Source organism: Halichoeres trimaculatus, unplaced genomic scaffold (assembly GCF_033239565.1).
Source record: "Halichoeres trimaculatus isolate MK-OKI-2021-1 unplaced genomic scaffold, fHalTri1.1 fHalTri1_scaffold_9, whole genome shotgun sequence".
Classification (NCBI taxonomy): Eukaryota; Metazoa; Chordata; class Actinopteri; order Labriformes; family Labridae; genus Halichoeres; species Halichoeres trimaculatus.
Genome location: NW_027437188.1, coordinates 13,019,470 through 13,034,375, shown reverse-complemented (window position 1 = coordinate 13,034,375; position 14,906 = coordinate 13,019,470). Strand labels below are relative to the sequence as shown.

The following is a 14,906-nucleotide window of genomic DNA, read 5'->3' as shown; positions in this document are numbered from 1 at the left end:
CTTCATGCAGTGATTTCATGTTCATGCAGACTGGCTGATTGGTCCAGCTTTAATCATGGATGCTGTGGAGATTTAAGGAACAAGGCGAGAAAAACAGAACATGATAAGAGCGATCCTTACTGGTTGTTGATTCTCTGTTGTTGACTGTGAAGGGTTAAACAACGGTTTTTACTTGTGGTTGTTTGATCTTGGGTGACTTCCTGATGAGGTTATTTCAGGTTACTATGAGACTGAAGAAGAAGGGAAATGCAGTAAATCTTAAAGAGTGTTTAAAAAAAAAATCAGAGTTTTTTTTAATAAAATACTGAGAATTAATCCCAGAAACAAATTTATGTTTTATTGTACAGGACAGACTCTATTTTGAGAGTCAAGGATGACGTGAAATGTTTGTTCAGTCTAACTCAAGCTTTTAAAACCTGAACAAACATCACAAAAGTGAGGTCGTTAAATTTACAAACCACATGTTTTTGGATTTATTTGTCAAACTTTCCTCAGGTAACCGCTAAATGTGCTGCTCTAGAATCATCTCAGGGTGTCGGTTTGTTCGAGTGTGACATCCAAAACCCAAAACCACAACCAACGGAAACCAACCTCACGTGGTTTCCCCTCGACTTAAAGATTATAATCCCTTAAGGTGTGATAACAGTGTAAGAAAACAAACTCAGATGCATCCAGAGACGTCCAGAAACTAAAGATTAGCTAGCAGCTCAGTGAGGAACCAGGTGATCAGTTCAACACGCTGCTTTCCTGAGGTGCGGTGACCTGGAAATGATGAAACCACAACACCACATCACCTCTGAGAGAGAAAAACCTTCCTCTCTGTTTCTGTTTCTGTGGCTTTAGAAGAAGAGATGGAATTCATTATGTGTTTGAGAAAAATCCATAACAAAAAGGTGAATTTCTCTGTGCAGGGTCAGTTTTAGCTTATGCTAATAAACAGCTATTCTGTAAAAAGAAATTTGTGTGAATGTGTGTGCTGTCTGAGAGACCAAACTTGCAGCATCATTCAGCTTCACGTTCTGTCTTCACAGAGGATCTGAAACTGTCTGAAAACCTTGTGTATGGATGAAGTGAAGGTCTGCACAGTGTGTTTATGAAAAACTAAGAACCTTTATTAACATTTACATCAGAGAGATGAAGAGAGCTGAGGGCAAAGTATGATACAAACACAAGTAAAGAGAAGAGTATTAGTTTTTGAAGTGTCACATCCTTCTGCTTTTCAAAACAGTTTCCTGTGGGTCTTTTAGGTTTAGGTCTTTTAGGCTGGTATTATCACACCCAGCACTCTGCAGGACTTTCTTTAAAAGTTATACTCTTCTTGAGAATATGATGTGAGTCTGGTTTGAGAGCTCAGAGGATAAAGAAAGACAGTTTTCTGGTTTAGGACTGAAGCTGAGGGCTCAGGGTTTAAAGCAGCTCACAGCTCTGGGGCTCTGAAGGTGTGACGGAGCGTGGTCTTCAGTTGGTGATGATTCACTCGGTCTGCCCCCAGAGAGCAGGTGGTTTCTCTCAGAGCGATAAATAAAGACGTTTTCTGTCTCTGCTGCGTTGCTGTAGAAACCAGATCAACAGCACTTCTCTTGTGATTTCCTCAAACTGTGAATAGTTAGCTAACTTCCGGTGTTTTCAGTCACTCTGGTTGCTGCTGGAAACCAATGAGGTGAAGCACTGAGGAAGCGGAGGGTGAAGATGGCTTAGGGTTCTTCTGGTCCATTACTGAGAAGTTCAGGAGCTTTTTCTATGTCAGCACCTGGAGGGGTTGGACCCGCAGAGAGGTCTGAGCTGGGTTTAGCCTCCTCTGAGTTGTTGTTTGTGGTCAGTGACTCACTGTTTTGTGTCTTTTTGTCGGTCTCTGCCAAGTCTTCAGTGTTTTTCATCTCTGCGTTCACCCCAGCCGTCCCATTGCTCTCCTTCATGCCATTTCCTGCCACCTCTCGACCAAAAGAGCTGCCCTTGGTTTTATCTCCAAACGTAGACCCAGGCGTCAAATCCTCCATCTCCTCCTCAGTCTCTGGGAGCAGAGAGAGCCGTTTGGACAGCCTCTGAGGCAGGAAGCTGGACAGGGAGATGCGGTTGTTGGACCTGAGCTCCGCCTGGCCTACGTCAGCTCCTCCATCCAGAAATGGGGACGGCCCGGCCCAGTCGCTGGTTGTTACCTGCTGCTTCCTCATCTTCCGTTTCTTTAGGTAGATGATGAGGAATCCCAGCATCATCAGAGCCAGTGCTCCACCGATAATCCCCGCCACGGCTTTACTGTCACCCGACCGTTTTGGGGGAGGATCCTTCCCTTTGTTTGCCTTGGTCGTGTGGATGAGCGGTGCTTTTGTGGTTGCCTTTGAAGTTCTGGAGGGACTTGTGGGTTCTGTAGATCCTCCGTCAGGGACAGGAGTTGGAGTCTTAGACTCAGCAGGTGTGGTTGAAATAGAAATCAGGTGTGTTGTCTGGGCTGGATGTGTCGATGGATGTTGAGTTGTGTTGTTGGTGATCTGTGGGGTTGACGTCTTTGCTGAGTCTTGGCGTTGGGTGGTGCTGCTCAGGGTTGGCAGTCCAGCTGTGGTCAGGGTCTGGTTGCTGGCTTGGCTGGTCTGGACTGTTGTTGCTGGTGTTGGGGTGTCCTGGCCCAGCGTTGACCTTGATGGAGCTGAACTTTGGGATTTGGTTGCTGTTGTTGGGACGTTTGGTGGAAGAGTCTTTGGCGTAGTTTGCAGTGAAGGTGAGGGACTGGGTTGTGTGACGTTCTCGCGGGTTGTGTCTTGACCTGAAGATGGATGTGAGCTGGAGGAGTCCTGTGCTGTCGGCTGGCTGTGGGTCATCACATCTGTGACAACAGTGACATTGGGATTCTGTCCAGTGGTGACCGCCCTGCTGGCTGTCAGAGGCAGCAGGAACATGACAGTGAAGCCGAAGAACTCCATCATCATCATCATCATCATCATCATCGCTTTTGTCGTCTCGTGCTTGTTTCGATGTTGCTGAAACAGAGGAAATGATCTGTCAGAGATGAACAGCATAAAACATGAAGCAATTATCTTTGGTGAAGAAATAGATGAAGGACGTTTTTTAAAGTGTTGTGAAACATTTCTGGTTTCATCATTTCCCCAAAACACAGCTTTAAATAGTGTCCTTTCATTGTGCACAGCTGCAAAAAACACCTCAGACCAATGCTATCCTTAAGTAAGAAGCTGATCACAATGAGCTCAGAAATACTAGAGCCAGAGCTGAGTGCTGATGAGTCAATAATTTAGGGTTATCATAGATCGATCTCTGTTGGAGTGAGAGTTTTAGAAAGCAGTAACATCAAACTTAAGCCTTTACAGACTTATGCTTTAACCGAAGTTAGGACTGATTCTTAAATTCTTTTTGCTGCTGATCTGAATTTTCTGTTTTCAGCTCCATCTTCATAGTCCAGTTTGAGGGAATGATCCAACATCTGAAGATGAATTACAGTGTGCTCCTCTCTCAGCGTTTAAGCGCAACACAAAGTTTTAGTGGAGGTCTCCATTGGTTTTAAAACCATCCTGCTAACTTTGAACCACAGTTTATCACTCCTCTGTACGTCAGTCTGCATCAACCAACAGTCTGTGTGTGAGAGCACATTAAGCACAGAGCATTGAAGAGCCCTGAGTTTACACTGGGATGCACTAAACCAGATAACAGTTATAAAACATCATGTTGCTGAATGTTGTTCCTCATGTCCGACCTCTGAACAACTCAGCAGACTCATGCTCTGTCAGTCAAGAGTATTCATTGACCATATCTGGTAAAATCTTGTTTTTGTGGACCTTATCATCTTTCTTTCGATAATTGTTTTGTATGTTTCAAGTTTCATTAACTGGCTTTTTTCAATCTTTTAATTATCCAAATCTAAGTTGTCCGCCGATATCAACCCTTTCGTCAAACAGTTGTTTTATAAACTTTGTCCAGTCTGTGTCTCCAGAATCAGTATAAATCTCTCCAGGTTATAAGTGGATGATCAGGTTTTCAGTCTCAAAGTGTACTCACCTGTTTCCCGATGACTCCTGTGACCTGTTTGCTGAGTGGATGTTGTGTCAGGAGGACCCAGCCGTGGGGTTTTGCCGTCTGGTCGTACGTCCCCTGAATGAAAGCAGGAACTAAAGCTCTCCTCTCTGCTGAAGTGTTGAGACTCTTTCCTCACTTACAGGAAGTGTGTCATGTGAAACTGGTGACAGGCAACGCTTTCTCAGCCTGGAGACCTAAACATAGTGGTTCATGTTTCACAAAGTGTTAAAACTTCTCAGTAAAGATTGCAGAGTCCAAAAATTCTGGTTTAATGAGATCTCGATTTTTTTTTAAACCAAAGTATTTTAAACTAGACAAAAAGAGATTTGGGATTTGGACTTTTCTGTAACCGTGCTACATTCAAGGCCAGATCAAAGTGTGCCCACTGAGAGTTCATGTTTGGTCAGAATGTTACTCAGAGAGTCTGATAGCATGACAGAAAGGATCCCCGCAGAGATGACAGATTCCTGTAAGACACCTCTCAGAGATCAGTGATCTTATACCGCTCTTAAAATCTTGTTAGTTTGAGTTTGTTGTCATGTGACTGTGGCTTTGACGGTGCTGAAGTGTGAGCTCTGACACAGATAGTGCTGCATGATAAATTGAATCCCAATTGTAATCTGAGGATTATGTCGTCCCACAGAAGGCTATGATTTGCGATTGAAATGTCTGGCTGAACGCCTGTGCGTCTAAAAACGTTACATCCTCTCCAACGCCTGTTAGCTGCTCTGACTCTGTGTGTTTATGTGCAGCGCTGCTATGACAGTAAACAAGAACTAATAAAGCAATAAAAACTTTAATGTCACAAAAATGTTCTTGTTTCTTTTTGACTGTAAGAGCCCTGACAGGCACACGTTCAGTATGATCTGTGTCAACAGCCGCAAAGAGTTTATTCTTTAACCCCTTTCCTTCAATATTCTGTTTTTTATCTGGCACCTTTAAGGAGTTTACTTTAGATTTTTTACAAAGCCCGGACCCTTAATGGTTCATCAACAAATAAGAAAATGTTGTGATAAACGCATGTAAAACATACTGCTCTTCAAAAAATAATACACTGTTCATTGGGGGACTTAAAGTTTGGAAACCCACGCTCCAATAAATATTGTTTGTTTCAGTTACCTAATACAAATAAGCATCTGCTTCTGCGGTCAAGATGCGTGCGCATCTTTATGATGACGTAGACTGATAATCCCTCTATAAATTAGTGTGTTCTTCATTGAGAAGTGTTTTTCCAACTACCAATAATCTCTACATGCTCCCTTTTGGAAAGCATGTAGGCATATATTATTCTTTATTATCACAAATCTTTATATTGTCCAAGATAATCACAATTTACCAAACTTTGAGGTAACCAGGAAGAAAAGAGCTGAAGTTGTTATAAAGCAAACTGATCAAAAAAGAGACATTAAGAATAACCACTCAGAGATTCAGTGTAAAATCTTTTTATTGGAAACCTCACATTTTAAATCTGCTCTACAGCTCTGAAAGAACAGCAGGTTTAAGGGACGCAGAGTTAAACAGAGACTTATTAAAACATTACAACAGTGAGCAGAGTTTTATATGAACATGAAGTCAGTGAAACTTATCAATACACCTCGAGATCTCTTAAAAAACAGTAGATCTGCTCGTCTATCATCATTAATCTCTTCAAAATGATCATTTACACTCAGTTAAAAACATCATATCTTAGAATACGTTTTAGTAAACAGTCATGTTAGATCTTTAAATGTTACATCAATCTAATTCCCATCAAACATTTAAAGAACTTTTTCCCCTTTACTTCCTGTTTGACAATAATTTAACCCAAAGACCCTGAGGCTAAATTTCCTAAACCAAAGTCTGCAAACACCAGGGGACTACAGGACTGTAGCGCTGGGTTTTCAGAGACTGTCAGTGAATGTATCGTCAGAATAAAACATTTTTAAGCCACAGACTCTCTCACAGTTGTCTTAGTGGTTTTCCATACAACTGCAGACGTTCCCTTTCACACAGACAATAAATAACTGAAGGAAACTATCTCCTCCCTTTAAATGTTTCTTTCAGGTGGAAATGACTCATTATTTATCCTTTGAATAGTTGTGTTGCTGCTTTTGTTGAGCAGTTACAGAGCACATCTCCGTTATAGACTTGTAATCCTCTGTTCTCTACTCTTCACATTTTCTGTTTGTCTTTAGCCTTTCAAAGACAACCCCAAGAAATAGATAAGTAACAAAGAAAAACCAAATTTAAACAAATTATTACAAGTTTCATCGTGTTTACGAACTCAGGACTTTTAATTCACTGATTTCATGATTTTGTTGAAGTTTTTTTCTCTGTATTTTTTTTCCTGTGTGGGTAAACCTCCCTGTAATGATTCCAGTTTCATGCACCGGCAGTTACACATCAGACTGAATATTTAGTTAACTTCTGTGAGTCTAAAACCAGAGAGCACAGATGAGACCATGCCATCACCTTTATCTTGAGTGAAGTGTCGGGGCTGGACTCACACACCTCCTTACACCACCAGAGGCATATCCTCGAGATCCCTGGGGACCTCCAGACAGGAGTCCCTGGAGCTCTCCATCTGAGCAGGCTTCAGGTCTTCAGGGTCTGAGAAAGCTGCCAAAGCCACGGCTCCTTCCACCGGTCCTGGGCTGACCTCCTCTGGTACCTCAGCCTGACTCTCCTCCTCCTCCTCCATCTTACCGTCCCCTCCTACCTCCTCTAGCATGACGCTGGCATCACACGGGCCGATCAGTCCCTGAGCCTCCGGGCGGTCATCGCCCCAGTAGCCTGCGCTGTCCACCAAGTCCAGGTTGGACCTGGACCTGGAGGTTCTAGGGGTGTGAACCCTGCGCTGAAGGTGCCAGACCTGAAAGGCCAGAACCACAGTCGCCACCAGCAGACAGGCGATCAGGCCCCCTGCTGAGCCCAAAGCTATCAGACCCATCTCAGTGTCGATCAGGCAGTCAGCCCGGGTACCGTTTGTGTCTGAGTCAAAAGAGTCTATGTGGTCAGATGGAGAGGAGCTGGACCCCAGGGCCGGGGTCGAGCTGATGCTTTGACTCTCAGAGGAGGACTCCTGAGTGGTTGTCAGGTCGGCTCCAGCAGGATGCAACGACAGCTGGAGGAGGAAGAGGAGAAACATCCAGAAGATCCCGGTGCTTTCCATCGTGCTCTGAAACAAAGACAAGGTTCACAAAGAGAAAAGAAGACGATTAATTCACCTGCAGCCTCAGACGCAGCTCTAAAAACCACTCTGAGGAGGGGGGAAGGAGCTGCTCGGCTCATAAAGACACAGATTAAAGTCTCCTCCATAACGAACAGTCGGAGGGATCAGATTCAGTCTCTTACTGAAGACTTACTCTGTGTGCTCCTGGTCTTGGTGCAGCGATGCAGAGACTCCTGCTGCAGTCGAACTTTTGATGCTCTCTGAGTCTACTTCCTGGCCCCCCTTATGGGTCTTTCTCTGTACCTAGGGTTATTTTGGGGCCTCGGGTCTGATACCACAGAAGCTGAAGAGCAGAGAGAAAAAGAGAGACAGAGAGAAAGTGTTTCTGAGAATATGAGCAGCTGTTCATTAACGCAACACTAACATGAACCCACACGTTAAAGCATCACGCTCATACTGTCCCTAATCTCATCTTACCCTGTATGATCTGTCTCCTTCTTGCAGGTTTAAAACTGGTCAGATTAACGGCGACCTGCTCATCTACCACGTTCTCCTCACCCTCAAACCGTACTACGCCAAACCCTACGAGATCGTTGTTGACTTGACGCACGTGGGACCAAGCAATCGCTTCAAGACCGACTTTCTGTCCAAGTGGTTTGTGGTGTTCCCTGGCTTTGCCTACGAGAACGTCGCGGCGGTGTACGTGTACAACTGCAACACCTGGGTCAGGGAGTACACCAAGTACCACGAGCGGCTGCTGACGGGGCTGAAGGGCAGCAAGCGGCTCCAGTTCATCGACTCCCCAGCGAAGCTGGCCGAGCACATCGAGCCCGACCAGCAGAAGCTCCCTGCAGCCACACTGACCCTGGAGGAGGACCTGAAGGTGTTCCACAACGCACTCAAACTGGCCCACAAGGACACCAAGGTCTCCATAAAGGTGAGGGGGCAGACGCACACACTGGTACAGCGCCGCGAGGATGTGATAATAAGACATTTCTGTGATTTAATGATGACAAACAGACTGAAAGAACTACATGGAAATTCTGATTTTTTCAAGATTTGTCTGTTTGTTTGTCTGTAAACAACATAACTCAAAAATTAACAAACAGGTCTTAATGAAATTTTCAGGAAATGTTTAAAATGGGATAAGAAAGAATCATTTAAATTTGGGAGGTGATCCGGATCACCATCTGGATCCAGGACTTTTTTTAAGGGATTCTTTATCATTGTTAGATAGGGCTGTTTTCACCATATGTGTATATAACTCCACCATAAATGGTTGGATTTCTTTGAAAAAGATTACAAGACAAGGTCACCATAATTTCTGACTGATTTAAAAGTACGGTCCAGATTCTGGATACTAAGATTCAGAATTTGAAATATGAACTGGGTCATTATAATTTTCAACACTGTCAGGGAACAAATTATCGTACAAACCTGCAACTAACACCAAATTGTACCAGACAGTCTGCTGAAAGGGAGTATAACATTAAAGTAGGACTTAAGTGTTAGTGGCAACCAAAATATGCTTGGTGGAGGTCTGAGCTCTCTGAGTGATTTTCTAGTTGAGTTTGAAACAGTTGTTTTTTATCCACCCAAAGACTTTAGAGAGATTAAAAACTGTTGAACTTTAAAGAAACAGCATCCACCAGCTCTTTCTTGTTGTTTCTTTTATTATAACCAGAGTGTGAGCTTTATAACCCTGCCTGGAGGATATAATTTGATCTTCAGACAGACTCCAGCAGACCTCAGGTTTCTGAAGCTCTGTGTGTCTTTGTGACCTTCAGGTGGGCTCCACGGCGGTCCAGGTGACCTCGGCAGAGCGGACCCGTGTCCTTGGCCAGCCCGTCTTCCTGAACGATGTCTACTACGCCTCAGAGATTGAAGAGATCTGCCTGGTGGATGAGAGCCAGTTCACCCTCACCATGGCCAACCAGGGCACGCCACTCACATTCATGCACCAGGAGTGCGACGCCATCGTCCAGTCCATCATCCACATACGCACACGCTGGGAGCTGTCGCAGCCTGACTCCATCCCGCAGCACACCAAGATCAGACCCAAAGACGTCCCCGGGACTCTGCTCAACATCGCTCTGCTGAACTTGGGCAGCTCGGACCCCAGCCTCAGGTCAGTGCAGCACTAGGTCAACACGTTCTCTGACACAACGGCCTCTAAACGCCCAGAGATCGAGTGTTTAAGACTCTGAGTTACACTAAAACAGTCCTGGGAAACATCAGATGGTCAAAGAGCAGAGTGAGAGGAGCTTTAAATCTCAGCCTAAAACAGGGTAGCATCAGTTTTCAGATGATTCCAAGAAGTCAGGTAAGTGGAATCAAGACAAGGACAGAAAAATAGAAGTTTTTCATTCGAGTCAAAATCTCGAGGGTCTTTTTTTCCAGTGACTGGTCATCTGTATGAAGATTTAAACACCAGCATTACCTTTTACAGCCACAGAGGATTCATAAAACCTAAAAACCTCTGCTCTTTCTTTTTACCCTCCAAACAGGTCTGCGGCGTACAACCTGCTGTGTGCTCTGACCTGCACCTTCAACCTAAAGATCGAAGGTCAGCTGCTGGAGACGTCGGGCCTCTGCATCCCTGCCAACAACACCCTCTTCATCGTCTCCATCAGTAAGACTCTGGCTGCCAACGAGCCGCATCTGACGCTGGAGTTCCTGGAGGAGTGTATCTCAGGCTTCAGCAAGTCCAGTAAGTTTAACCCAACACACACATCCTGTGTCGTCTGTTCCCTCTGAGTCAAAGGGCAGACGCTGAGGAGAAAGTTTGATAACTTCCTCTTTTAGCCTGAGCGGTTCTGCACAACTAACAGATTGAACAGATTTTAGCTCTTTAAAAACAGACTTCCTGCAGCTGGTGAGGAGGATGGTGTTGTAAATAAAGCTCAGTTAGTATAAAATAAACACTGAAGAGGCGAGAGATCCTTCTTTTTGCAGCTGAAAGCTTTGAGTCATCGTATTATATGTTTAATGATGAGATCTGTACCCTGTGTGTAGGATCTAGATGCAATCAAAAAAAGTATCAAGACTGTCTAATTCCTGAAGATTTTATATGTTTTACTCTAACTTCATCTCATGCAAGCATTACTTCAGCTAAAACATTTCTTTAATATGTATCAGAACCTTTTTTTATCTGTTTACTTGATAAGAAGTCTTTGAAATAACTTTTAAAGGATGGTATCACGTTAGGCCGAAAACAAAAATGTAGGTGTTGTTTCTGCAGCAGATAAATTGATAAAAAGACTTGACTCATTAAAATGAAAATATCTTAAAAACTAAAACACATTCAGAGTTCAGACAGACTCTGAAGGGAGGAAATAATCTGTTCATGTCTCTAAAACAAGATCATTTTAAGTTAATGTTTTTATTGACTCAAGCAGAAAAAAATTATGTTAAGAAAGCATTTTAACTTTTACTTTAGTGATATTAAATTAGTACTAGTTTCTGTTCACTGTAACATTTTAGTAGAGGCTTTTCTTTAATACTCAGAATAAGAGATGAAGCACATCAGGCAGAAACAGAAACAGGTCTGTCTGACCTCACACCGTCCTGTTTGTCTTTTCAAAAAGCTGTTTGTCCCTCAGAATCTGAAAACCTGGATCAAAGATTTTCTGTTTTCTAACTACTAAAAACCAATTCTTCCTCCTTCTCTGACCCAGACTGTTGCCGGTGTTGATGAGTTGTGTTTGATTCTGTCTCAGGTATCGAGCTGAAGCATCTCTGTCTGGAGTACATGACGCCCTGGCTGCTCAACCTGGTCCGCTTCTGTAAGCACAACGACGACGCCAAACGCCAGCGCGTCACAGCCATCCTGGACAAACTCATCACCATGACGATCAACGAGAAGCAAATGTATCCGTCCATCCAGGCCAAGATCTGGGGCAGCCTGGGCCAGGTGAGAGCAGCACACCCACAGCTGTGTGAGTGAAGCTGTGCTGTGGATCAGACCTCTGACCCTCTGACTCTCTCTGGTCTCAGATCACTGACCTTCTGGACGTGGTTCTGGACAGCTTCATTAAGACCAGCGCCACTGGAGGACTGGGCTCCATCAAAGCGGAGGTCATGGCTGACACCGCTGTGGCTCTGGCTTCAGGGAATGTCAAACTGGTCTCCAGCAAGGTGAGACTCTTACCTGTGCTCTGCATGTTAATGAAGTGTTAGAGGGGAGTCTGAGTATGAGCTTACCCTCAGGTAGGACGGTTTTCTACCCCTCCATACTGCATGAGCACACAAACATATTCATTGATCACTTTTCAAACTCAGGGAGCTTCACAGAGGATTTAGAGTGAAACAGAGAGGTCACAAAATCAGCAATAAAATAATGAGAAATTTTAAAGATTCAAAAGAAAGGTTTAAAGAAAACCTTTAAATCTAAAGTCCCCCTAAAGTTCCCTTTAGGCCTTTCTACAGACTGTCCACAACACCAGTGACAGTCTCATACTGTAGTTTATGACTGTCTGTGCCTGCTGTCAGGAAATCAATGTCTGATCAGAGAACTGAAGAATTGTTTACTCCTTACAAACGACTCAGGCGTTATTATTTCTTGCTTTAATTCCTTGAAATAGAACTTATTCTGGATTTGTCAGTAGATGGGACTCAGATTAAGTGGAAAAAGACATTTTTTGTAATTTCTTTTTAAATTGAACCTCTAAGTGAAACAGGATGAACTTCAGACAAACAGATTTTGACTCTAGAACAGGGATCTTTCTTTCCAACCAAAACTCCACCAGCTGATTTCACTGATTAGTCCCTGTTCTCTGCTTAAAGGTGAGGTAATCAGTGAAATCAGCTGGTGGAGTTTTTGGTTGGAACAAAAACCTGCAGCCTCTTGGCCCTCCATGGCACGACTTTGACACCTGTGCCATATGTGGACATTACATTTCTGCCTCTCAGACCCATGATACTTCATTTTTTAAACTTTGACCTATTAGCCATAATTAAGGACACTGCCCACATCCTCTTTTGGTGAAATCAAAACATTACACCCATTTTAGTGAAGCCCCCCCCCCCCCCCCCCCCCCCCCCCCCCCCCCAACACATTGAGTTCAATAACACTAACAACAAACAACTAATAGAGAACTCAAAACAAAAATAATCAAACTTCCTGTACGATGCCCAAGTTTAGTTATAATACTTATTAGGTCTTACTTATCCCAAAGAGCAAGGCAATTTAAAAAACTGCACACCAGAAAAAAGCTGGGGTCTTAAGAAGTTAAGGCAGTTTTTTGTGTCACACCGAGATATTTTGTAGGGAAGGGGGAGGAAGATACTGACTGACTGTTAGGAGGACGACTCTATGTGTGCTTACATCCACTAACTTTAACAACAGCAAACCTCACTTTGAGGTGGCAAGAACAAAGAAATAATCTGTGTTTTAGTAAACGATAGGGTTAAGATAACTTTCACTTTCTTGTTTAGTAGTGAAGTGGTACGACTGAATGTGATAAACACTATGCACCAACTGACATAAAAACAAAATAGGTGGAGCTAATAACCCTCATAAAAGAGAGAAAGTCTTGCATATGCACACTAATATAAACTAAAATGAAGAAGTTTCTAAGAGCTGTAGAGAGAAAAATTTGAGGAAGAAGCTGCAGAAAAAAAAAACACGTGATCTCCTGGTTCTGACCACAGGAGAGAAGTCAAACGCCACTTTGTCTTTATCTGCTTTGGACCATCTTTGAGATGTGTTTGTTCCTAACTTCATCTTAAACTGCTCTTTTAGGTCAACTTCAGCCTTGAAATGATAAAAGTATTCATTAAACCTCGATGCAGGATTTGGTTTCACATTCCTAAATCTTTGTTGTCGCCCTGCAGTCTGAAGACGTCTCCTCTGGATCACAGCGGTTTGAAAACAGGCTTAGAGAAACACACCTGCAGCTTTGATTCGTGTATAGATGTAAAAAGAGAAAATAGAAAAAGGTCTGTCACAGCCTGACGCGTTTGAATGTTTACAGAAAGAAAAGTGTAACAGGATGAATGCTGTTAGTTTCTGCTTATTCTCTGTGAATTCATCTTTAAAGGTTTCTTTACTTACTAAATAAGTCCAAAGCTGTGAATCCCTCCTGACTCAGAGTATCCAAAGAGACAGACCCATCCTCTCACCATCCATCATCTGTGAGCTGCTCAGAAACACACACTCGACATACAGACAGACACAATAGAAAGCCGGGCCCTGGCTCCTATTATCGCAGACAGCAGCTCTGCTCTGAATGGTGACCATTGTGAAGACGTGGAGTCAGAAAACAGTCAGTGTTTCTCTCAGAGGGATGGAGCAGCTCTGCTTTTAGGTCAGTTTAACTGGACTGTGATGAGACGACAGGTTTTAGGTGTGAGAGGAAGAGTTGAACATGTGTGACGGAGCACACGTTGCTCTTTGTGCCGGTGTTCCCGTCACAGTGACGGTCTGATGTCATGGCAGGACAGCCTGAGCAAACAAAGGAGCTCTGTCCCTGCCTCTTGAACTCTGTGTCACCCAGAGCAGAAGAAATGCTATTTTCCAACAGCACAGACAGATTGTTCTTCTCATGAGCTCCATGACCAAAAGACCAGCTCGGTGTTTACAGCAGCTCTCCTCCAAAGATTCATCTCTTGCTCCAAATCCCTCTGACTTTCTGGAGTCTCATCATCTCTGCTTCATAAAAACAGATCTGTTAAGACAGGTTACATGTCACTAAACAACATGGACTCAATTATGACATGAATGAAGCTGAAGAAAGTCCTTATAAGATCGTCTTTTAGCCTTGTCTGTCTTAATCTTTGTAATATTCAGCCCATAAAGCAGCTCTTATCAGTAAAAAACCCACGGCTACCTCAGGGCTGATAATTTAGGCCCCATAAACTGCAGTTCCATGAGTGACCACCAGTCTGTCTCCAGCAGTGAGTCAGTGCCCATAGAGCTCCATTTGAAAACCTTTACAGCAGAATTAAAGATGTTTACAGTCTTGTTCAGGAGTAGTTTGTCTCTTTGCAGCTCATTGCTCTCCTCATGACACCCAAACAGCTCACCTGTTTAACTCTAACTCTTGGGTTTGAGTTGTTGAGATGTCTGATTTTCTGTGTCTCAGGTAATCGGTCGTATGTGTAAGATCATCGATAAGACGTGCCTGTCCCCGACGCCCACGCTGGAGCAGCACCTCATGTGGGATGACATTGCCATCCTGGCCCGCTACATGCTCATGCTGTCCTTCAACAACTCTCTGGACGTGGCGGCTCACCTGCCGTACCTGTTTCACGTGGTGACCCTGCTGGTGGCCACAGGGCCGCTCTCCCTCAGGGCCTCCACCCACGGCTTGGTCATCAACATCATCCATTCCTTGTGCACCTGCTCACAGCTCAACTTCAGTGGTGAGGAGTTGGCTGGTTCAGTTTTAGTCTGAGTGAAGCATGTCACTGATAGCGGAGGGAGGAGGGTTAGAGTGTTAAGACCAGGCTCTGGAGCCTCATGCGGCTCTTTGACTTCTTTGCAGTGGCTCCTTGTAACTTTAAAAATATTATTAAAATAAAGGGCTTTCAATATTTTAAAGATAACAACACAGACACTAAGTAAAATCATAATATAAAATGTGGACTAAAAATGCATCACCTCTTGAAACAAAGCTTTATTTTATGTGATTTTTTTATTTTATTTTTTCATTTCAATTTTTGACATTTTTGCAAATTAAGAAAATAATTCAACATTTTTTAAAGAATTTGCAATTTTTTAATTTTTTATTTC

General features: G+C 43.5%; 3 protein-coding genes across 7 annotated transcripts in view; 1 reads left to right on the top strand and 2 right to left on the bottom strand.

The window, feature by feature from the left end:
* Window positions 1–14,906, top strand: part of nf1a (neurofibromin 1a) — a 66,444-nt gene that overhangs the window by 38,580 nt on the left and 12,958 nt on the right. For all 5 annotated transcript variants that reach the window (XM_074680191.1, XM_074680193.1, XM_074680190.1 and 2 more), the window contains 6 exons: window positions 7,676–8,108; window positions 8,959–9,299; window positions 9,679–9,881; window positions 10,891–11,084; window positions 11,168–11,308; window positions 14,257–14,536. In XM_074680191.1, the coding sequence (XP_074536292.1) occupies window positions 7,676–8,108; window positions 8,959–9,299; window positions 9,679–9,881; window positions 10,891–11,084; window positions 11,168–11,308; window positions 14,257–14,536 (1,592 nt within the window). The remainder of the gene's footprint in view (window positions 1–7,675; window positions 8,109–8,958; window positions 9,300–9,678; window positions 9,882–10,890; window positions 11,085–11,167; window positions 11,309–14,256; window positions 14,537–14,906) is intronic.
* Window positions 1,139–4,135, bottom strand: LOC141798082 (uncharacterized). The gene is made up of 2 exons (XM_074679865.1): window positions 4,003–4,135; window positions 1,139–2,972 (listed from the first exon to the last, which is right to left on the bottom strand). The coding sequence occupies exon 2, from the start codon at window positions 2,937–2,939 to the stop codon at window positions 1,695–1,697; it is 1,245 nt and encodes a 414-aa protein (XP_074535966.1). The 5' UTR covers window positions 2,940–2,972; window positions 4,003–4,135; the 3' UTR covers window positions 1,139–1,694.
* On the bottom strand, window positions 5,447–13,500 carry LOC141798315 (uncharacterized). The gene is made up of 3 exons (XM_074680196.1): window positions 13,227–13,500; window positions 7,365–7,514; window positions 5,447–7,177 (listed from the first exon to the last, which is right to left on the bottom strand). The coding sequence occupies exon 3, from the start codon at window positions 7,169–7,171 to the stop codon at window positions 6,515–6,517; it is 657 nt and encodes a 218-aa protein (XP_074536297.1). The 5' UTR covers window positions 7,172–7,177; window positions 7,365–7,514; window positions 13,227–13,500; the 3' UTR covers window positions 5,447–6,514.